A 24,855-nucleotide genomic window follows, 5' to 3' on the forward strand; every position below is an offset into this window, starting at 1 on the left:
CGGCGCCCCCTTTGGAGGTGAGTATTTTGGGAAACGGGGGGTCCCTGGAGCTGAAATGAATGGGGATCAGCTCCGGAGACCTCCTGCTTCAAACACGTTACACAATTATTTTTAAAAAGTGCATGAATTTCTCCTTTAATACTGTAGTACCTTCTTTTTGTAATGTATATTGTGGCCTTCTTAATAGCACTGGCAAATGATTGGCATACAGTAAAAGCCAAAGATTATTTAATATGCTGGGTTGCTGTATTCCCCCCCCCCCATCCCTCCTCGCCCCCAATGAACTGAAAAGTCTTTTTTCAATATACAGAATATTGTGTCTTCTCCTTTCCGCTGGCACTTACCTTAAGCCCTCTCTGGCTTTATATTTCACCGGGCTTTTCTGTTTCATTTCTTTTTGACTTTCCTGCAAGTAAGGACTGCAGAAAGTTAGCAGGGCTCTGTTACAACAAGTCAGAGAAAAGTAAGGCGACTGTAGGTTTGTATGTGTGTGTGTTTCTATGGAGACTCTTCAAACAGTCCAACTTCTGATATATGTTTCTTTATTTGGCGTTAACATCTTTCAAGGCGACTTCATCTCCCATCCACCAAGAGCACAATTGGCACTATGTTCTAGCAATGAAAAGGCAGAGTCATAGGGATATGTGATACCAGAATCCGGAAGGACAGGGGGTTCCAGTCGCTAGCTCTCTTTTCTTTCACTGCTTTGCCTTCAGTCTTCAAAGCTCACGGCCAGCTTCGTTTTGATTAACTCTTTCTCTGCCGGTGCAATGTACTGCTTTAATAAAAAAAGAAAAATATCCATTTGCTAGCTTTTTACATTTTTTCATCTTTAAGTATGACCGACAAAAAACCATAATGTAACACTGCTTCTAAATACTTCAGGGTTATGATATATAAATATAATATCTCACACCTATGGACTTAAATATTGCATTTAAGTTACATTTACATTAAGTTGTTTTCTTTGATTGTAGACTTTTTTTAATATGGCGCATATTTAATGTGTGTGTATATATATCCCTACTTTTGCTAATACTGTAAAAAGCATACTTCAAGCATACTCCATTTTATTGAGAAGATGGTGTTGAGTTGATGTACTGTAGTTCAATTGGTTTTGGTTGAATGCAGTTTCTTAATTTCTCAGGTTTCTATAGGAATCTTCGGACTCTTCTCAAATGTTGTATATTTTGTATTTTCGTTTCAGGTGGATGAAATTTACCATGATGAGTCATTGGGAATACATATCAACATAGTGCTCGTCCGAATGATTATGGTGGGATACAGACAGGTAAAGGAAAGAGCAAGCAGAATTGATGGTCACATGTGTGTATATGTCAATGTATCAAGCTATTAAATGAATGCACATATACACACACACACACACACACACACACACACACACACATATATATATATTCTGTATATTGGTAGAGCGAGTAGAGATAGGTAAGATGGTGAACTGTGGTAAAACTGCTTAAAAATGAAAATATAACAAACAGAAAAGGGTATTAAACAAAAAAATGGAACTGATTGACTGGTGTATACTGGTAGAGTAGAGACAGGTCAGGTGGTGCTAGTGTATCTCATTCTCTAAGCCTGCCTATATAAAATATAGATAAGCACATTTATATCTATTATTTAAGTCAACAGATAAGGGTGGTAAGTTTAACGCAACTGGAAATCATTGGCTGACTGGTACAGTTAAGTTATATATTCTTATAGGACTGGAGATAGGACAGAGGGTGGTATATTTCTGATCACCTGTTGGTTACTTATTGAGTAACTACAGGTTGACTAAGGAAGGATGTATTTGTACTTCTAGTTAACCCAACTGCAAATGGTTGACTAATAATAATAATAATAATAATAATAAATGTATATATATTTCTTGCAAAACTCTTTACATGCTGCTTGAAGAACATGAAAATGTCAGCGCAAAGGAGCAATGCCATAGTTATCCTCATCCACAAGAAAGGAGACAAAGAAAACCTTAAGAACTACAGACCAATCAGTCTACTTCCAATCACTTACAAGATTTTTACACAGATACACACTAATCGGCTGCAATAGACGCTGGACTTTGCCCAACCTACAGAACAAGTGGGATTTAGCAGTGGATACAACACAATGGACCACATCCAGTTTGTACTGTACAAGAAGTGATTTTCCGAAGTAATGGATACGATCTGCCTCTCAGTTTAGGATTTCTTGATTATGGTAGAGCATTTGATTCTGTCTACACCTCAGCGGTTCTAAATGCATTAAGAAGATAAAGTGTTGAAGAAGCGTTCATTGATATTATAAAGAATATTTACAACAATGCCACATCAGCCATTAGATTACATGAAGATATAAGGAATCAAACCAAAACTGGAACAACCTACCAGAGACTCTCATATCCACCACCAGCTTAAGTTCTTTCAAATCTAAGGCTGTCTCACACTTTAATCTGGTCTGTAACTGATTCATACGCTCATAATATATATTTTCTTTAACTGTGCACGCAATGTCTTGTATATAATGTATACCTTGTTCATTTATGTAACTGTACTTGTAACCATGTATTATTTGTTTTACTCTGTGCCCAGGACATACTTGAAAACGAGAGGTAACTCTCAATGTATTACTTCCTGGTAAAATATTTTATAAATAAATAAATAAACTCAGCAGTGAATACTATGATTTGCAGATGACAATTGTTATTTTTGCCACGGTTCAGAAGACCTCTAGCAACAAATCAGAGAACTTGCCAAAGCAAGTTAGAAAGTGGGCCTCCATATATCTCTGCAAGACCAAAGTGATGTTCAACAAACATGTCAAGTCTGCAAAGATTGAAAGAAATGAAATAGAACTAGAAGAAATCGAAGACTATGTCTACCTTGGGCGGCAAGTAACAATGGGTGGGAACCTTTGGAATGAAATCAACAGGAGAATGAAGATGGGATGGAGCGCAATGGGAAGAAACAAGACAATCTTTCAAGGGAGCCTACCACTGTGCCTCAAGAGGAACGTTTTTGAATAATGTATTCTTCCAGTGCTCACGTATGGATGTGAAACTTGGACCCTAAATGCAAAGATAATTCAAAAGCTTCAGACAGCTCCTAACAGTATGGAGAAATGCATGCTGGGTATTACACGAAGAGACAGGGAAAAGAATGAATGTGTTTAAGAAACCAAGCCAAAGTATGTGACATCATAACAAGGTTGAAGAAATTAAAATGACATTGGGCTGGACATATCACAAGAGGAAATTACTGTTCTGAGACAAAGACGTTACTCGACTAGAAGACCAAAAGTAAGATGGGAGGTTGAAATCAGAAAATGTGTGTCAGCAATGTAAGAAGAGAGGCTTGTAACTGCAACACCTGGAATATCATTGGGGAGACTTTCATCCAGCAGTGGGTCAATAAAGGCTGAAGATGATTGATAAATAAATATATATATTCTGTATACTGACTGGTCTATAATGGTAGAGTAGAGACAGGTAAAATGATGGACTATGGTAGTATAATTAATATATAATATTATAAGCTAACTGATAAGGTTGTTTTCAAGTAATAACTATTAACTTACTTACGGCACTGTGAGACAAGCTAACTACAGTATATGTATTCTTCTGATTTCTGAGGAAGTAGAAGATAGGCCTATGGCAGTTCCGCTTTCTATGCCTAGAGTGAAAGACATGTTAAAATATATATATATATATATATATTTTATAAAACTACCAACACAGATCAGGATGAGCTAGTCATTAGTTCAGTTGCTGTTCTTCTAGCTGGAACTGACTGAACGGTTTACAGATAGACAGGTGAGATGGTTGTGAGATGGTGTTGAGAACAGAAATAAATAATAGAATCTGAATATTGTATGTATATATATTTTATTACTAGTCTGGACGTATTGACAGAGACAAGTCTGATGGTGGGAGACTTGTTTCTGCCTAACACTAAGTCCAGTAATCTAACCAGTCAAATTATTTTTTATTTGTATATATAATGAAATTATAATTTTTTTATTATTTCATGCCTTCTACCTCTCTCTGCTGTCTCCCACCTTCACCTGCCAATGCCGCTACAAACTGGCAATGTTATAAGAAAGGGGGGTGACATATTACACTATACAAGATGAGCTGAATCCCCCCCCCCCCCCCCCCCACCTCTGCCCCAAACTTTGCTCAGATTCCTGAGTTTTGGGTGTGTCTGATTCCAAGAATCCGAACTCGCTCATCTCTATTTGGAATCAATTCTGTATTTCCCCCCCCCCCCCCAATTAGATGAGATGAGCTCCGAATTAATCCACAATGCAAACAGTACAATCTGTATATAGTTTGCCATTTGTGTTACAGTAGCTTGTGTCTTTTGCTTTTAGGCTTCCAGACAAAAGCTGTACAATTGCTACTCCAGTTTTCGCATTACTGCTTAAATCAGGGGTTCGTAACTCCAGTTGTCAAGTCTCCCCTAACCGTTCAGGTTTTCAGGACAACCCTGGTTCAGTACAGGTGGCTCAATCAGTGACTCCTGATTGAGCCACCTGTGCTGAAGCAAGGATATCCTTAAAACCTGACCTGTTGGGTGGGGGGGGTATTGAGAACCCCTGGCTTAAATCTCACTTTGCACAGTATATGGGCACAGCCCGATGAAAGCTGCCATCACAAAAAGGGACTTGACAAGTGGTTTGTTTTTCTCCTATCTATTTCTACATTTGTTGAAAGCTCACAGAGCTACTTACAACAAACTGTATGGTCCCCTCTGTGAGGTGAAGGTCAAAGGGCTATGTACATTTATGGTGCTATATAAATAAAGACATACAATACAATTGCACAAATCCCACTTTACTTCCTGACCAAGACAAAGCATAAGTATTACTTGGACAGCTATTAGCAGTACAAGCAGACAAAGCACTGGGATTATTGTATTCTATTTAATTATTATTTATCTTGATTTGTTTCATATGTGGGATACATTGTTTTCATTTGTAGGTTTTTGAGGCGTGCATAAAATAACTGCTGCTTTTCCTCTTATATTATAAAATTAGCCCGTAACAGCCTAGTGAATTCCATGTATTTTTTATGCTCTGCATACAGTATGTTTCTCTGCATCAAAAGTAAGAAAGATTCTCATACTTGATGCTCATATTGATAACCAGTGCAGTTTACATATTGCAATTTGTGGTAAAGGTTAAAAAAAACAGAAGCATTTTTATTGCATCCTATTAAAATACAGGCTTCATGCACACACTACCTTACTCACTATTTCCATTCCCCAATTCACAAGCGGACACGCGTGATGGAAAATGTGGAACAAAGTGTCTCGATATATTCATGTGAAGAGACACAAGATGAAAATTGCTTTGATCTGATCACCACAGCATCAATTCTGTAGTATTAAATAATACTTACTGCATTTTCTTTTACGAATTTCCTACGCGTTTTAATGTAGTGAGCATCCTCTGGTTGCTATAGCTGGCTGTAGCACACCTCTTTTGGGGCCCTGCCCATTCCCCATCAATGGAAGAGCTTTGGCAACAAATGATCACAAACAGATCTCTTACGACGCGTTCCCTGCACTGTCTATTGCAGGCTGTCTATTGTTACAGCTTTCAACTCAGCCACAATGTTACCCATAGTTATAAAAGGTTATATTGTAGTTGTTGCGTTCCACTGACTGCAGGATATATTCAAAGTCAGCCATAATGTGAACCCAGGGAAACTGATATTTGCCGATTGATCACAGGAGAACGGATCGATTGGCAGCTACAAAAAATAAATGCAATCTGGAATTATCCTTTTTAGAGTTCTTCGATTTTATGTATTTTCTTAATAATAATTTTTTTTTTTTTAGCAAAAACCTTTTAAAGGTGTTCTTCTATAATCATTTGCTCAATTTGCAATCCTCAAGCCCCCAACAGGTCAGGTTTATCCCAGCTTCAGCACAGGTGACTCAATCAGAGTCTCAGTCTTTGACTGAGCCTCCTGTGCTGAAGCAGGGACTGATTGAGCCACCTATGCTGAAGCAGGGATATCCTGAAAACCTGACCTGTTGTGGGGGGCAGGGGGCCTTGAGGACTGGAGTTGAGCACCCCTGCTCTAGCCCCCAGATTCATCAAGTTCCGTTACAGTGTAACACACACCAACAAGCTTTAACTCCCATTCAGGTGTGTTAACCCACAACGGAGCGGGATGAATCTGGGGTTAGCAGTTAGTGATTATGGCGCATGATACAAATACCCCATGAGGGTTAGACAGTCATGTGTTTCATATCTTCTGTCTGCCGCTTGAGCTCGGCTTGCTGGTTTTTGGAATGATTAATGTGTCCATCTTGCAAGTCTTAAATTAAATTAGCTATATTGATTTTTCCATTTTTAAAGCCAACAAGTGGGTTCAGAAACGATGCGTGGATTAACACTGCTCGGTTATCTCTAACAGATGGAAAGGTCAGAAACGTTCAGAAATTGTAGTTGTTTTTATTTTATGTTCAAAACACCATTAAAAGCCTCATATCATTCCAAATTACATTCCAGTTAAGAGGTTATGTTCCATATAAAATGAGAAAAATGTAGATAAATAGAAATAAAAAATAAAAAACCTGGACAATACATTACGGATGTCTTTTCAGCCGTGGCAAGCCCACTCCATAGAGAACACTGGTGTTCTATGGAAACTCTAAGAGGGCGTGAAATTGCACGGTTCAAAGAGAAACAAAGGTTTACAAGAACAACAAAAAAGTCCAGTGCAGATTTGAGAGTAGGATCCTCTGGCTGATATAATCACCGAGCAGTTGGAATCCTCACTGTAGATGTAGAATGTACCAGTGTAGCCGATCTTATTGTTCCCGGTGCCACCATCACATGCTATCCCGTGACTTCGCCGATGGCAGCCTGGGAAGATCAAGGCTGCGTTCACACGGGGGGCTTCGCGACGCTGCGAGCGCGGGCCTCCGTCTGCTGGGCGATGTGTGATCATCCCCAGCAGACGGAATGATCCGACCCAGGGCGACCTCCCGATCCAATACAGCCGATAACATTCTAAAAGAAAAACCCATTTGTACGTCCAGAGTCGACTTGAATCAACTTTATGTGCCTTGTATCCAAAATTCCTAGTGCCCTGGTAATGTTGTCTAATCACATGTGCACAAGTTTCGTTCAAAATGTAAACTCATTTGTGCTTACGTTATTACATAGCAGCACTTTAATGATTATTTTCTTATTTTCTTTATTTCTATCATTTTATTAAGTAGAAAAATGAAATATTTACCCAGACGTGGGTTGGGTCTATCAATGTTAACAACATTGATTGGCTGCTGAAATTGACGTCACGCTGCTGCAGCCGGAGATCGCAGTTTCAAAAGACTCCAGCTGCTACAGCAGCGTCAACGCCGTACTTTGCAGCCAATGGTAGTTTCAATACTGAACACTACCATTGGCTGCCAAGCATCTGTGACGAACGCGCGCACGTCGTGTAGCGCACTGTGTGAGCGGGGCCTAACGCTGCAGGAAGTCCCACTGAAAGGAATGAATCCGCCCAGTGCTGTAGCGGCAGCCACCTCCCCCAACGCCGCAGTTTTTTTTTCCAGAGTTTCGGTTGTGGCGTTGGAAACAGTAATATCGTCTACATCTGTACTGTACATTTTGAGTTCCTCTTGACACATAAGGGGTTATTTGCTAACGTTTCCTGGCTACAAAAGTGGGTCACATCTAGTGCAAAAAAAATTGCACCAGATTTATCAAAGGAAAAACTGTACTCACTTTTTGGGGATTCCTTTTCTTTGATAAATACGGTGCGTTTTTTTTGCACAGGTTTTCCCCCAGTTTTGCAATCATGAGACTTTTTATTAAATGTATCCTTAGCTATGGACACATGATGCCCCCAAGCAAGACCTTCAGCATTTATACCATTCATCTTAAAGTCTACCTGAGCCAGAGATCACATCTGGAAACTTTAAGGTGTCTGTCTACCTTTTAAAGGGGTAATTAATGGAACTGCAATAGTGCCGCTTGGATACTTATGCAAATCCTATTGAAGTCGATAGGAATTTCCATGCAATAGAGCCATGATCTGCATTCAGCACTATCACCGTTTAATGAGTAACCCCCTATAACTCTATTTATGCAGCAAATGTTTCGTGCTAAACAGTTTCAGAAAAGAATGGCCCACTGCACAGATATTGATACATGCAACTGTATTTTTCTGCATTGGCTAACTGCTCCTATTGACACTACTAGACTTGCTGACATACAGTAAGCACGCACTATACCAACTTCAAATGCTGGATTAGTGTCATTTTAGCAACACAATGGTTATTTGTGCATCTTCATAAATAGATACCTACTGGTGCAGCCAGTTTAGCTTCTCCTGAATTCACATTCAACTTCGGCCCTGATTTTCCGGCAAGCCTTGGGAACATGAAGTGGCCTAACGTTGTGTTACGATTGCAGAACTGCCTCAGAACACTTTCTCTGCCGAGGTAGTGGGGAAGATTAAACAGACTACATCTGACAAAAACTAAAACTCACCAGCAAAAATTGATAAAAAAAAAAACCTTTATTGGACTACATAAAACCGATACTGATCCACAGACAAAAAAGAAACCTCCTCCCACGCGTTTCAAGCAACAACTGCTCTTTCTCAAGGAGAATGCAATTTCCCAGAATCCCTTGCTGCAGTGGAAGCACTGTATGCAAGGTGATAATGGTTGAAAGGCAGGATTGCAGACCTGTCTAAGACATGTGAATGTGCTCATAAGTGATATATACCCACACACACACACGTACACACACACACACACACACACACACACACACACACAATACAATGAAGAGTGACTTTATGAGTAGCCATTGTATGGATGCACATTACAGACATGTTCTTATGTTTCTGTTGTAGTCAATCAGTCTGATAGAACGAGGAAACCCGTCGAGGAGCCTTGAGCAAGTGTGCCGCTGGGCCCATTCCCAGCAGCGTTCCGACCCAGACCACGCGGAGCACCATGACCATGCCGTGTTCCTCACCAGGCAAGATTTTGGTCCTGCAGGTATGCAAGGTACTGTATTATGTATAATAACAACCAGGTATGTGCAGCATGCTGGTTGGGAGTAGACATGGGCAAAGGAAAGAGCATCAATCATTTCCAAACAATCTCATATTACTCACGTGGTTCCAGCATTGTTATTTGGTAACAGAGATTGGAGGCGTTAGAGAGAAAAAAATAAGTTGTAGGGTTTTATAGTAAGTAAGAAGATAGCAAGGGAAGGACAGAAGTTATGAAGAATGGGTGAGGAGTCAATACACACCCCTTAATGTGCAAATGTTGCCTCTTAAAAGTGGTAGCCTAAGGCTGGGGCCATAGAATGGGTAGCAGGGCTGAGGCACGCTGACGCTGAGGCGCGCTGACGCTGAGGCTCACCTGCTGAAATCTGCGCGATTTCATGCCCATGCAGGCGAGCCAGCGGGGGCGATCGGGAGGCGGGGCAGGGACGTCGCTGGGCCAATCGCCCGCGACGCACCGACGTCAACGTCACGGTGCCGATGTCACGGCGCCGTGACGTTAACGCTGCTCCGCGCTGATTGGATGTTTTCAGCCGACAGTGCTCTGAAAAACAGCTTGGCTGTCGGCTGAAAAATCCAGCGCCTCAGCACGCCTGTGGACGCTCGCGTGAGCCCCCACTAAAGACATCCTCATGGAGGATGCAGGGGCTCAGCGCGGAGCGTCCGCACGGCTCAGCGCGGCCTCCCCTGCTATGGACTCGGCCTAAGAATGGATACACTTTCAAGTTATGCATCCTTTTTGCGATTGCATTATTCCTGGTTTCTGCATCTGTTCAGGTTGTAGCTATTCAAAATTATAAAAAAATAAATAGTCAAAACGTATTTAGTGATATTGAATTTGTAGAGTGGAAATATATAGTAAAATATACACTGTACTCACCTGGATTGCATCAAATAAAACATCTTCAATATGTGATAACTTAGATTATTTAGGTTTAAAGGCTCATATCATCATAAATGCTAAATAACTTGCATGAGAATCCCTTTTTTTTTTAACACTTGACACAAGTTTCTTCGATGAGGATTCCACGAGAACTGGCAGTTTAAATAATGCCCTCGAAGTAGAAACAGGGACCAAGAGATGCAGACATCCATACACCTTTTATCTTTTGTGTGTTTAATAACTCCCCCTTCTCAAGTTCCACATTTCCATTCACCCACCAATTTAAGCCGTTCACTTATTGATGCGGAGCAAAAGTAGAACAAAGGATCCGGATACAATGATGTTGTTCATATCCCCAAAAGCTCCTCTTAGGAGCAAATTCATCATATGGGTTAGCGCATCCAATTCCTGCGTTGCCTTCCATTGACTTGAAGAGGAGTTAACGTCAGATCGGGGTCGCTGACCCTTACCAGCGGCTGACAAGTCTGAAATCTTATTCAATATACTGTAAAGCCACTCCCCATTTCAGAGCGTTAGTCCCATTCATTTGAATGGAACTGGTCTCATCCATTTGAATGGAACTGGTCTCATCTCCAGCATGGTTAAGCAGTATCCCAGCATATTGAATAGGGTGGATCTTGATATCTTATAGCGGTATACGTGTTGTAAACCATATAGAGATGAACGTAGACTGGGTGGCATTGCTCCTGAAAGCTTGTACTAAAACTACATTGAGTTAGTCAAAACAAAAATGCATCACCTATTGCTGTTGAATTGTTCCAAACACTCCATGTTATGAAATACCCATAGGCTAAACTCTTTGTCCAGTCACTCATGATGTTGCTGCAGGCTTGTTTAATTAGCTGGGATCCTAAAAAAAAAAAACTTTGAGACATTTGGTTATGGTTTTCTGTATGTTAAAGCAGGCATGTTATACAGATGTTCAGGCACCTCAATCAAAGGAGCTGTGTCTGTAAAGAATCTCCTAATGACCCTTAACTAAATGCTCTCCTTCCTTGTCTCACCCCCGTTGTGTGAAAGTCCATGTTTCATTTTGGGAAAAATGGTAGTAAAAATGTCCACATGCCGTGAGATTAAAAAAAACAACCAAGATGTCAATAATAATATATTGCATTTGTATAGTACATTCCAAGAACACAAAGTACAGCAAATAAAAATATCACTTGTGGGGCATTAGCATGTCTCAGAAAGGTCTGCCACCCTGCCTTTCCCTATTATCGCTAAACAGTGCTTCCACTGCCGCCGGGGGTTCTGGGTAATGACATGCAAGTGAGCACAAAGTAAATTGTTTGGTTAGATATCTCAGATGGAAACCTAATAGCATATTTCTGGTACCTATTATGCTTCTCACTCTATTAAAGTTGGGTTAAACTGAACTGCAGAGAGATAACGTGACAATCACGCCCAATTTTAGTAGAAGAAAAACAGCTGTCCTGTCTGCTCCACAATCCTTCCAATGCTACCACCTCTTGCTTATCTGTCTCCCCCTCTCACTGCAGCACATCACACCATAGGAGAGCCTTTTAGTCAAATACCAAACATATCTCCGTATGTCTAGGACATTTTGGTTGCGGCTGTTTCGCCGTGACCATTGGCTTTTAGCCACAAGTGGCCTCATCGCAGGGACACTCACCCGCCGGCCACTTTGCCACCAAGGTAAGTCCCTAACCTTAGCCTTTACCCTAAACCCCCCTAATCTTAACCCCTAATACTAACGCTACCCCTATCCTAAAAATGTTAACCCCTTACCCAAAAACGCCTTAACCACTAAAACGCCTAAAGTTAACCTCCTACCCGCTAAAACACTTAAAGTGAACCCCCTACCCTAACCGCTAAAACCCCTAAAGTTAACCCCCTACCCTAACCGCTAAAACCCCTAAAGTTAACCCCCTGCCCTAACTGCTAAAACCCCTAAAGTTAACCCCCTACCCTAAAAGTTACCTTATCGTAGAAGCGGCAAGCGGCAGAGGGTCCAGCGTCGGAGCGGCTGTGATGGAGGGTCCCCCTGTGGCAAAACACCGATGGTGACTTGGTCTGGGCAGGAACGTCCCCAACCAAATGTCCTATTCCAATCTCCGTATAGCTCCCAAAACCTTACAATCTATGAGCAACAATCTATGTTGTAGTATTCTGCCGTTCGGGGGAGTACGATATTAATACAGTCTAAATACAAAAACAAACTGACATGGAACTCACAGGAACATGTGTCCCAGCTCTGCAGCAAATACACAAGTGCAGCGTGGTGAAAAATGTGGGGTTGAATGTGAGAGGATTAAGTGCCAGACCCAAACACTTACTTTGGCTGTAGCCACATGGTGAGAATAACGATGATGAGACAGAAGTAAGACATAACATCTTCCTAAAGACAATACAGTATAGCTGCCACTTCCCAAACACACTGCAGTGGTGTGCTTAACCTTTGACTTATGGGCTGCTGTGATTGTCTTGAATGGAAATCTTTACACATTCCAAAAATCCCACATTGGTTCATGGGTCATAGGCCATGATTTGCATTGTTTGTGTCATTAGGAAAATCAGCATTTCAAAGTGGTCTCTGATTTTAATCCCAGTGATGTTTTACTTGGATGAGGAATCTCCGTGAAATAAATATGGGGAAACATTCTTTGACTAGTCGGTTGATTAAAAAAAAGCCATTTACTCAGTGATTGTGAACACAAAACTGTTTGAGTGTCTTAGAACAGAGGATCTCAACTCCAGTCCTCAAGCCACCACCCCCCCCCCCACCCCCCAACAGGTCAGGTTTTCAGGATATCTCAGCTTCAGCACAGGTAGCTCAATCAGAAGCTCAGACACCTGTGCTGAAGCAGGGACTGATTGAGCCACCTGTGCTGAAGCTGGGATATCCTAAAAACCTGACTTTTTGGGAGGGCTTGAGGACTGGAGTTGAGCACCCTTGCCATGCACATTAGAAATGTTAATTGAATTAGAAGTTTTATATGTTTGGTATAGTACAGTGTACAAAAAAAAAGCTTTGTCATTTAAAGTATGTGTATTCATTACAGTGTGATTATGACATTTCCATGGGAAAATTACAGTTTTCTCATAAGTACTTCAGTATTATTTTTTATTTGGACTAACAATAGATATTATAAGACAAGTTTTCGAGGGTTCTCCCTGTTCCTCAGGTCAAACAATACTGATTTACAGAGATTCCGTGAGTAGAACACAGCTGTAAAAAAACAAGATTGTCTAAAACAGGGGATGTGGAGAATTAATTGCAAAGGGGGATTGTAAATAAACATACAGGGCAATAAATGGATGAAAGGGTTACTGAGAAATGTGGGGAGCATGTAGGACCATATATACATCAGCTGTGTTACTCATGTACTCTGCACTATCACAACTGGACTAGAGAAAGAGAGGAGAGGGAAAGAAAGACTTATTAATGTGCAGTCTAATAAAAAAAACCTTATTTATTAGATAGATAAATAATTACGGATGTAAAAAACTGTATTGTAATTGATCTGATGTTTAATGTGTAGCTGATGTAAGTGATTCACCAACACAACCTACTTTTATCTCATATGTTTAAGATATTAAAAAGGATGAAACGTAGAGAAAATACAATATAGCTTGTTTTCCATAGGGGTAGTATTCAGAACAGCAGGGCCTGAAGCTTGCCATACATGTAGCTGGATGTGCTTTTTCCTTTCATCAGTAGACAAAGAGAATATTTTTATAGTGTGTCATTGCTGTACTTTTAGCCATCCCACGGGAGTCATGGATTAGCACCATTCAGAATGTATTGAGTTCTTTGCCACTAAGCCACCTGACTTTGCCCTGCTATGCTACACCTCTACAGTATATACAAAGACACCCTCTGATCTCACTCACTTCTCTGAAACTATCTCTTTATTCCTCCTTTCTTTCTGTGACTAAAATGTTCCAGCACGCCAAGAGAAATAGGGGATCAAAGTAGCCCCCTCGTTATAATTGGGAGATATGGATTTGGCTGGCACGCAGAGTGGGCAGTACAACATAGCAGAGAGGGTTACCAAGTTTGTTTCATAACAGGATGGTGAATTAATCTAATTCTACCAGCCTTTGTAATTTGCCTACTGCAAAGGAGCAATATGCATTGGAATTGTAATAAACTGTATTAAACCTACTCCTCTTCTTAGCCCTTATTCAATATGCTGTTAAACTGCTTCCCATTGTTAAAAATATTTCAGTCCCATTAAAATGATTAGAGCTGAACACTTTTCCAGCACTAGCCTGCGGCTTCTCTGCAGTTTAATTAGGTGTCCATAATGCAAGATCTTTTACGAAGCTTGTAAGGTGAATTCCCAAAAGCTTCGTTTTGCTGTGCATAACCGCATATATTGAGAAATAGGCTTATTCTGGTTGAAAGTTTCTTTACAGAGTTAAAAAGGGCTGCATTTAAAAGTTGTAGTGATTAGGGTGGGGCTTGCAAAAATATTTTTGCATCAATATTATTAGGTAAACATTTGTTTTGTAAATGGAAAAGTCCTTTAATGTATTTAGGCACTTTTAAACTTCTAATGTTGTACTTTATTGAAGTATATTAAGCCACCTGGTGGGAATACAGTATCAACGTCAATTTTTGCCCTGGTTGCATCAACTTGTAATGTTGGGACTACCAATAGGAGATACAGTATAACAAGAGACAGAAAGCCTCGGTGCTACATCCAATATGACAAATGATATACAGTAGTTAAATACTTATCTGTTTTTATTTGCACAAGTGAGGGTCATTTAGTGACATTCTGTGGCCAAAACATGTTAAGCTTGCAAACCACGCCAAGGCAAGTCCTAATACTACTGTACCAGCAAAAAGCTATAATAATCTCTCTAATGGAAGGAGAACTGTCTTAGTAGACTGGTCACTCACAGGTGGAGAGCAAGAACGGCCATTAAAAGGTGGGAAGGGCGAGCTTGATACCAGGGAGGAGGGGTCACTGACCTCCAAATTGTTTACCAATAGAAATGTACAGACACACACAAACCCTGTAAACTCAGAACCCAAACCCGCACATTAAATATATATTTGTGTCAGAAAGGAGTGCTACTGAGATACAATATTTGACACACACATATATGGTGTGGTGGTTTTGAGTTCTGACCTTATTGCACTCATCAGCTATAACTGATGATAATCAGAGTTTAGCCTCTCAACCGATATTCAGTGCCACTCATCTTGTTCTCTATGGTGTGTTTTGTCTGAAGGAACATTTAGGCAGACCAGCATAGAACATATTTGCTACAGGGAGAAGGATGTTAAGCCTTCTACACATCCCTAAGAGTAATCCTTAAAGTATATAGTATATGTCAAATAATTAATAATAATAATTGTTTGTTTTTCTATAGCTGCTAGTTTTACGTAGCGCTTTACAGAGACATTTTGCAGGCACGGGACCCTGCCCCGTGGAGCTTACAATCTATATTTTTGGTGCCAGAGGCACAGGGAGATAAAGTAACTTGCCCAAGGTCACAAGGAGCTGGCATCAGTAATTGAACCAGGTTCCCCTGCTTCAACCTCAGTGCCAGTCAGTGTCTTTACTCACTGAGCTGCTCCTTCAAAGACCAAATAAGTAAAGAAGCAGCTCATGTGAGGGTAGGGGATGAGCTCATTAGAAAGAAATCACAAGCCTCCAAGACATAATCTGGATTCTCAGTTTCTCTGTTTGCCAATTAACATTTTAGGCTGAGATATTGCCATGTCTCATACAATGCACAAGACCCAGAAGCTGCTACAATTAGAAAAATATTTAGTCAGGAGTCTTTTCCTGTGTGACAGATTCTTGGCATATGAGAGCATGATGATCTAACCGGTGAGGAAGTCCATGTCGTATTGGCAACCACCCAACCTCCGTATGCTACCAGTTTAGCTTTTTTGCAAGGTTACATTTCTCCATACAGCAAAAGACAGGGGAACCCAATGCTACATCCAATTGACAAAACATATATGGTAATAAGTATAAAGTTAAATACTTCAATAATATTTTCTTGGTCATTTAGTTATACCCTTTGGCCAAAGTGTCATAAGCTTGCATATCAACGTCAAGGCATAACCAAATTTGCAGGTCCTAACACTACACTGTGAACCTTTCCTTTTACCTCTGTGTGAGGGGGAACAACCATAGTAGGTCCTGTCCATACAGCAAAATGAAAAAAACTCCCAAGTTAAAAAGGTGGGGAGGGGTGAACTCTGGGAGGAGGGGCATCCTACCTCCAAACAACTGTTGCCAGTTAGACTGGCATATATGTTATGCCAATTGGATGTACCATTGGGCTCCCCGGTCTTTTGTTGTATACATTTGCCACACTCAGTAGCACTCCTTTTGACACACACACACACACATATATATAGCTATAAATGATGTGGTGGGTGTTGGGGTTTGAGCTTGCTGGGAATATGTGTGTTAATACATTTCTCCATAGTAGTTCCCTTGGTCAAGCACATTCATATTGCGATATACACAGAAAAGGAGTGCAGCTCTCATGGGACCTGTGAAGAAAAAATAACAAAAAATCGTGCAACACGGTACATAAAAAATGATCTGGAAAACAAGTAGGTCAGCAACCAATTAAGGATATCCAGGAGATGATATATGCAAGGATCAGGCAATGATTCCAGAGTGAGTTAGGTATGAAAAGAGATAGAATGCCAACATAGTGTAATATTGTTAAAACATTTAATGGTGAAGGAGATAAAATCAATGCACTCATATTGTGCATTGAACAAAAGTGTTGTGAGCTCACTGGCTCCAACAATCCATGTCCAGGCAGTCCTTCTGCTTAGCGTCCTCCAGGTGAGAAGAATGGATTATGTGGATCTCCAAGGATGCAGGCTTCAGGCTGGACGGGCTCTCCAATGGCTCATCAAACAGAAAACGCAGCTCACGCTACACGTTTCACCGGTGTCCAGCTTCCTCAGGGCCAATTGAGTTTAGAGCCAAATACAACATAATCACCTTACCATCAGAGTAAGCAAAAATATTATTTATCAAAAGTCTTGATGAAGGGCGTTTTTGTAGCTCGACACATCTAGTCACACTTACTAGGGTGACAGCCTGCTATATGTTTTCTCACTCTGATGGTAAGGTGACTATATTACATGATATTAATAATCATGGTAAGAACTGCTGCGTGAAGAACATCTTTTCACAATGGTTGACACCCGACGTAGACTTGTTTTTGTTTAGTGTGGACTTTTTCATTTAGATTTAGTTAAATGAAAATGCCAGCATGTACTGTTTTTAAGTGATCGCCTGTTAGTCATTGGTGTGAAGCTCAATACTAATCTAGTGCCGGCACAATACAAGGAAGTAACATACTGGACTGTTTAAATCTAAACAGGCAATTTCCTGCATCTTCAAACGCCGATCCCTCATCCTGTATGGTGTTTTCACTCAATTAAATATACTTGGGGCGTGATTCAATTCAGTACTGGTGCTCACAGTAAAATCCCATAAATGGATAATGTAACCATATTTATTTGTGCATAATACAAATAGCTCCTTGGATTAAAATGAAGAAACCACCTGAGTAAATAAATTAGTTGTTATCCTAATGGAAACGACACATAGCTGAGCACAATACCTGTATTTGGGATGACCCGCTCCCAATTATTGATACAATTCCAATAGAGGAGTGTTATGATTATAAGGTGATAGTACAATTTCAGCATATGGAACATACAGTATGATTTACGCTCCTTATATCAGCCAGATAGCCACCTCCCCACCAGGGGTTTTAATAGTATTATCTTTTTCACTGTATATAACTTTCACTACTGTTCATGCCTAAGTATTTTTGATGTAATAAATATTTTTTATTTTCTACCTTGTGCTCTTAGAGACCGCTTGCCAGGGGTCTCCCCAGTAATGTGTTACTGGGGTGTAATCAATAGTGATGGCCACGGGAATATCGGTATCCCTAGACAGACATTAATCTACTCTCTGTAGCTTCCAAGTGTGCAATTCATTAGGGACTTTCTTGACCCCTGCTGGGTATCATTATTGCCTGTATTGTTATCCTAATATAATATTTTTTTCTTAAGTGGTTAACAAGAAATACTTATCTGGCTTTGTTTTTGAGCTAGTCATGCTATTGGTTAAATTACTGCTGGTTATTCTATGTTTTACCAGACTACTTTGCGGAAAGCTTGTGAAATTGCAGAACCTAAGACTAATTTTGCAGCATTATTAGTCTGAGTCCCCTGTGCCGCTGACCACCGCGCTCATGCTTGGAGAGCGGTGATGTCACCAACTCTCCAAGCATGAGCGACGGGTGTCCGCGCTATTTCACAAGTGTGCGCGGGGGGAGGGGTGGAGGGGGGGGCGTTGCAGGCAAGCTGGGTGTGGTTCAAAGACAGTTTTTTTTGTGACAAGCGTGGGTGAGCGTCTGTGCACAAGCGATCCGCATGAGCAGGGACATCAAAATATAAATACCCAGAAGCAATCTCGCCAAGCACCGCACGGTCAGCGCGGTCAGCGGCACAGGGGACTCAAAAACGTTTTGCAAGGAAGCAACATTGGGGGAGAAAATGCTAACAATGTTGCGACTGATTTTGGATACTTTCGCACATCTCTGTGACGCCCACACTTCCTTCATTAAGGGATCTGGACATGTACTGTAATATGATTGAGACAGCAACAATATTTTCCCCATGGACGCTTTCATTTTCCCACTTCTCTTTATACCCATTAGGTTACGCTCCTGTGACGGGCATGTGCCACCCACTACGCAGCTGCACCCTGAACCACGAAGACGGATTCTCCTCCGCATTCGTGGTTGCCCATGAAACAGGTCACGTGTAAGTATGCATCTGTTCATTGTCTGAGTGCACTGGAGGTTTTGTAGGACTTGACATGAGGAAACAGGGCTGGACACATACAATTATTCATATTAATGAACAGAATGAAATGAAAGTATGGTACATCGAATATTTTGTTATGTGTTGGAAAACATTTGGGGTTCATTTTTGAGCAAAACAGGCGTTAAAGGCGTCATTTTAATTTTGCTCCACTGTGCTTCAATGTAATAAGGTCTTCGCTCCAATTGGTGCCTCTGTGCCACCATCTTGCAATTTTAGGAATGTCTATAAGGGGAGTTTAAATGATGCACCCTCCCCCCCCCCCCCCCCCCCCCATCCCACAGAAGCCATATACTTGTATATCCACTTAAGAACCCAGCCGGGTCATTCGTGGTTTATATTTATATGGTTCTATAGTTTCTATAGTTTGTATGGTAGTGAATACTGTGTGGTTGAGGGATTCATTTTTATTCACTTTTTAATATTATATCTTACTAAAGTTTATGTTTTAAAAGTCCTCTTGTCTGCATCACAAGACTTACACACTGTGTGGTCTGTTGTGCACCAGTAAAGAGATTTCTGTTTATAGGAAGTGTTCTTTTTGACGTAACCCATGTGTTTTGAGTTTAAATGATGCACAGATTACAATGTGATGTATTCAATTCTGCGCCTTTGGGCGTCAGTTTTTTTTCCCCACTTTCCCTGGGTCATAAATTCAGCCAGTTCTAAGGTGGGGCGGAAATTTCCAGGTTTAGCAAACCTGTAGGAAACATGAAAAAGCGTGTGCGTTGAGAAATAGCCTTTGTCTATTGTTTGTAACTATTATCATATATGCAGTCAAAATGAAGCACAGGCTACTACCATGTTTGTGCTACAAAACAAAAAAATCTAGTAGTCTGTTCTTTAAACAATTACAGGGATTTGGGGTATATTCTCTAAGCTTCGAGATCGCTGATCCGTGCGATCTGACCCAGAAGCCCCATTGAAGTCAATGAGGTTTCCGAGTCAGGTCGCAGGGATCGGCGATCTCGCAGCTTAGAGAATATACCCCTATGGATCAAAGTCTCCCAGTTGCAAAACCAGGGAAAAACTGGGACAAAAAAACAGCACCAGAATTATCAAATAATAAATCGCATGTGAAGCGATATCATTTTGTTTTGGTTTGGTACATTTAGTTTCTTTGTGCCAGTTTTGCCAACTATGACACACAGCCCTCTCAGTCACTTTCTCTGACAAAATAATATCCGTGATTAAAGGAGCACAGCTATTTGCGTGGCTATTTTAATATAAGTAATATAGTAGGTGGCTGAATTTGGGACATTATTCAAAACACTCCTTCTTAGTACAAAACGTCAGTCTTTCCACTGCCTCTGTTATTTCAGTACTCAGCCACGGTGCTAGATAATCCAACTCAAGAGCACAAACGACATGTTTGACTGACACTGAGGGTTGGATGTAGAGTTTAGCCATAATTGCAAAACTAGCGCTGACATAATGAAGCTATCCCTGCACCATAACTATCTCTGAAATAAGACCCTGGTTTGGAGTTGGGCTCAAGCAACCGGTCTTAAATTATTTGAATGAGGTCTTAGAATAGCGCCATTGGCTATGCCAGGGGTTCTCAACTCCAGCCCTCAAGACCCCTCAACAGGTAAGGTTTTCCGGATATCCCAGCTTCAGCACAGGTGGCTCAATCAGTGGCTCAGTCTTCGACTTAAAACCTGACCTGTAGGGGAGTCTTGAGGACTGGAGTTGAGCACCACTGGTCTACGCATCCTTTTTACGTCTAGCGCAATTGTACGGAAAATGTACTTCTGTGTAACGTTTTCACTTATTTTCGGCACATGCCCGGAAACAAATGGGACTTTTGGCGGATTCAGTGTGCAACAACTGAGCCTAGCAGAAGGAAGCTTTGCCAGCAAAAGTTTGATTATTGGAGCGGTAGCTGTTCTAATATGTATTTTGGGGTCTAGATCAGCCTGATTAAACTCTAAAATGTCCACGATAATGTGAGGTGATAGGCGGTACCTCTGGAGTCCCTAATCAGGCATGCCAAATACATTAACTCTAGCCCTATGAATTCTTTCCCTTTTTTGTCCAGGGTCTTGGTCTAATGCAACTTTAAATAGGAAGCTAAAAAAAGACAGGTGCTATTTAACAATAATAATATACGCGCCTGTGCTCCACCTGTTGAGTCGGTATACTGATGACCCCCACGCAAACGGTCTTTTGCTCAATTGATAAATTGGGGTCTTATTGATATGAGTTGCAAAATGACAGTTTGCGCTGTGACTCCCATGCCAGTAGCCAACTCTACATTGACCCCTTGTTTTTCTCTCTATTGGGATGCGATCTTGGCCAGGACTAAATATTCAAGAATTTCACCTACATTACCCTTTGTGAGTAGGGCGGGGGTGGGGGGGGGGGAAGAGGGGAAGCAAACCGATTTAATGTTGGAAGTGCAGGCAACTTATTGCAGAGCAATGCTGAGGATAACTAGATTCTATACACATCTGGAAGAAAAGGGAACAAAGAGCATGTGATGACATATTGAACTGAATTTCTATGGCCACCTGGAGTTTGCAATTAGAAACATATTTGGGGAATTAAATGGTTTGACCTTTGGTTTTGTGTAGCATTTTTAGAGTATGTATAATATTTCTTTATTTCTTTTGACTTAAACAACTAGTCTACCTTTGATAAATAGTGAGGTTAGCCTGAGACATTAGCTCACCCGCAACCACACAAACAAAGATGATTTATAAAAGTGTGATTAAACACAATACTATTTATTCAACATCTGAAGTTACATGTAGAGAAGAGACCAACACGGCATTTGAAACTAAATTCAGCAACCTCTAACGAAATCTTTTATATTAATTATCACAACTTGCAAATAATAGTATTCTCTGTATTATATACACTAACTTATACAGTGCACTAGACACAATCAATTTTCAGTTTGGTTATTTAAGACTTAAATGATATCAACAAAACTGTTAGATTGGAATAAAACAAAGTATGTGAAAAGACAAATGTCTTAGAAAAAAGTCCTGGCTGTTGCTCGAATAAGCAAAGCTGTGTTTCACTTTACGGCACCCTCTAATGAATATTGTGTAGGTTTTGGAAGAGTCAGCTCATGCATCTTCTCTTTAATATTTTAGTAACTGTGGCTTTTTCTTGTTACACGTCAGTCCACATTACGTTATTTACAATGAATTCAGGTGGTTTTGAGTGACTGGAGAAGGGTGTTGATTTAGGATGCTGATTTCACAAGTTGACTTAATCTATCATGTTAGAACTCGGAGCTGAGGGCTAACAAAGCATGCAATTCAAGGTTGTTACCCTTTTGTTTTCCTTACCTACATGGAAAAACATCCAAAAAGGTGTACTATCTATGGAACAATTCAGTGTCCAAGGTGTGATACTGCTAGGGAGTACAGAATACCACTTTATACTACTTTTTTTTTTTTTTTTCCTCACGAGAGGGTACATTCTCTCGCTCATCGGATCCCAGTCCACTTCAGTGGATAGGGAGCTTGCCCTTGGACTGTCCAACCGAAGTCAGACCCGCCCTCAGTGCCCAGTTTCCCTGGAGGTTTCAGCCCGAAAGCCTAGGTCTCCAGGGACATTGATGCCTTCCTCCGTTAGGATTCAGGACATCCGTCTCTTCCTCCCTCTGGCCCGAGGCCCGCAAGGGAGTTCACATCATATCCCCTCTTTCGAGGGTTGTGCGGGTGCACCCCAGCCCCGAAGGGCTGGTTGTTCGAATGCCATCCCCCCTTAGCCCGAAGGCTCAGGGGTTCTGTGGTCCGGGGCCTGGACACCACCTCTCAACGAGCTAAAGGGCCAAATGCTTGCCACAGACCTTTCCTACTGGAGCCCCATGTAGGATAGTACTGCATTTGGTCATAGCTGTGCAGGTCGAGAGGAGCACTCATCTCGCCTTGATCTTGCCACCTCCAAGTTTAAGATAAGGGATTTTATTTATATATATATATATATATATATATATATATATATATATATATATATATATATACCATAATACTGAGTTAAGTTATGGTGAGTAAAAAAAGTGACAAAAACCCTCCACAGGAAAGCAAATATGCAAATACAACTGTATGCTCATCTGCATGTCTTAGGCAGGTCTGCAACCCCGCCTTTCCCCATCATCACCCAGCATACAGCACTTCCACTGCAGCAAGGGATTCTGGGTATGCACCTTAACCCTGGCTGTGCTCAAAGCTGTGACCATGCAGAAAGCTTAAGCCTATAGGGAACCATGTTAAAAATGGTTTTTGAGGCAAAAGGTGACACTGTGTGCTCGTTTGCATGTCATTTCCCAGAATCCCTTGCTGCAGTGGAAGTGCTGTATGCTGGGTGATGATGGGGAAAGGCGGGGTTGCAGACCTGCCTAAGACATGCAGATGAGCATACAGTTGTATTTGCATATTTGCTTTCCTGTGGAGGGTTTTTGTCACTTTTTTTACTCACCATAACTTAACTCAGTATTATGGTATAGCCTATCCCATAGCCTCTCATGCATACCCAGTTAAAATCAACCCCACACTGATGAGATCCATCAAGGTCGAAACAGCTGTCTGTGGGTGGTTTTCTGGGTATGCACCTTAACCCTGGCTGTGCTCAAAGCTGTGACCATGCAGCAAGCTTAAGCCTATAGGGAACCATGTTAAAAATGGTTTTTGAGGCAAAAAGTGACACTGTGTGCTCATTTGCATGTCATTTCCCAGAATCCCTTGCTGCAGTGGAAGTGCTGTATGCTGGGTGATGATGGGGAAAGGCGGGGTTGCAGACCTGCCTAAGACATGCAGATGAGCATACAGTTGTATTTGCATATATATATATATATATATATATGCAAACAACAAGGGAAAAGCAACCTTTAAATATCACACGGACATAAATGAAGGTGTAACAAAAATGGTTTTTATTCAAGTGATTTAAAACAGGGGATGAAAATTAAAAGGAGAGGGGGGCTCAGCACTACCTAAGCATATGAGGCATAGAGGCAAGAGTCAAGTAAAGATAAAAAATCAAGACACATACAGGGTGTAGGTGGCTATATCTAAGCACACCTGCGTGACAATCTACCTATACTGAGACCTTGTGACCACATGTAAAGAGTATTTGCCATATAATTTGGTGCAGTAATTACATGATAAGGGTACACAGGAATAAAAGGTAACAGGTTGCAAAGATACGTTACCACTCAGCAGGTGATTGTCACAAATAAAATAGTCAATACTCCATGTTGTAGATAGGAAAGGTAGGGGCCCCCCTCAGCAAGACTCCCACTCTGTGTAAGAGACAGCTGTGTGTGCATACATATAGCACAGTATGTACAGACATGGTCTTAAGCGCTCATGGGGAGAGAGTTCACTTGTGTCAGTAATGACTCATAAAATTTCGATCTCTGTTTAGGTCACCGTTAAGTGTCCCGAACAGTTGCATAAATTTGTATTCATGCAACCATCTCTCTTTCGGTGTTTTAAGATTACCTTTGAGTATGGCAACCCTCAGATCGTTCATCTTATGGCCAGAGTCAGAGAAATGTTCGCCGACAGGACTGTCTCTTGTTCCACGTGTGATGCTGTGGCGATGCAGGTTCATTCTCTTGTTTAGCCCCTGCCCCGTCTCACCTATGTAGTAGCAGCCTTCTGGGCATTTCATGCCCATGATGAGGTACACGACATTGCTGGAGGAACAGGTGAACCTTCCTCTGATTTTGTATTCCCGATTCCTGTGTGGTACCCTGGTCGCCCTATTATCTCTGGATCTGGCACACTTACCGAGAATATTTCTGGCTGGGTTGAGGGCATTCTAAAACCACTTGTCAGGAACACACCCAGCTATATCCAGGATACCACCGACCTGCTAAACAAACTGAATGCCATTGGCCCCCTCCCAACAGGAACACTACTAGCAACCATGGATGCAGAGTCACTTTATACAAACATCCCCCACGAGGATGGGATTTCAGCCTGCAGATACTTTCTGGGACCGCAGGAACCACTCACAGAGACAGTGACTAAATGCATCGAATTTATTCTGACCCATAACTACTTCACATTTGGAAATGAC

The 24,855-nt window shown here is 41.2% G+C and overlaps 1 protein-coding gene across 2 annotated transcripts in view; it reads left to right on the plus strand.

The window, feature by feature from the left end:
- Positions 1 to 24,855, plus strand: part of ADAMTS14 (ADAM metallopeptidase with thrombospondin type 1 motif 14) — a 136,469-nt gene that overhangs the window by 55,452 nt on the left and 56,162 nt on the right. The window contains exons 5-7 of one of the 2 annotated variants that reach the window (XM_075610750.1): positions 1,208 to 1,291; positions 8,885 to 9,041; positions 18,645 to 18,750. In XM_075610750.1, the coding sequence (XP_075466865.1) occupies positions 1,208 to 1,291; positions 8,885 to 9,041; positions 18,645 to 18,750 (347 nt within the window). The remainder of the gene's footprint in view (positions 1 to 1,207; positions 1,292 to 8,884; positions 9,042 to 18,644; positions 18,751 to 24,855) is intronic. The other variant, XM_075610751.1, reaches the window with a different exon arrangement.

The sequence above is a fragment of the Ascaphus truei genome, chromosome 8, assembly GCF_040206685.1.
Source record: "Ascaphus truei isolate aAscTru1 chromosome 8, aAscTru1.hap1, whole genome shotgun sequence".
Classification (NCBI taxonomy): domain Eukaryota; kingdom Metazoa; phylum Chordata; class Amphibia; order Anura; family Ascaphidae; genus Ascaphus; species Ascaphus truei.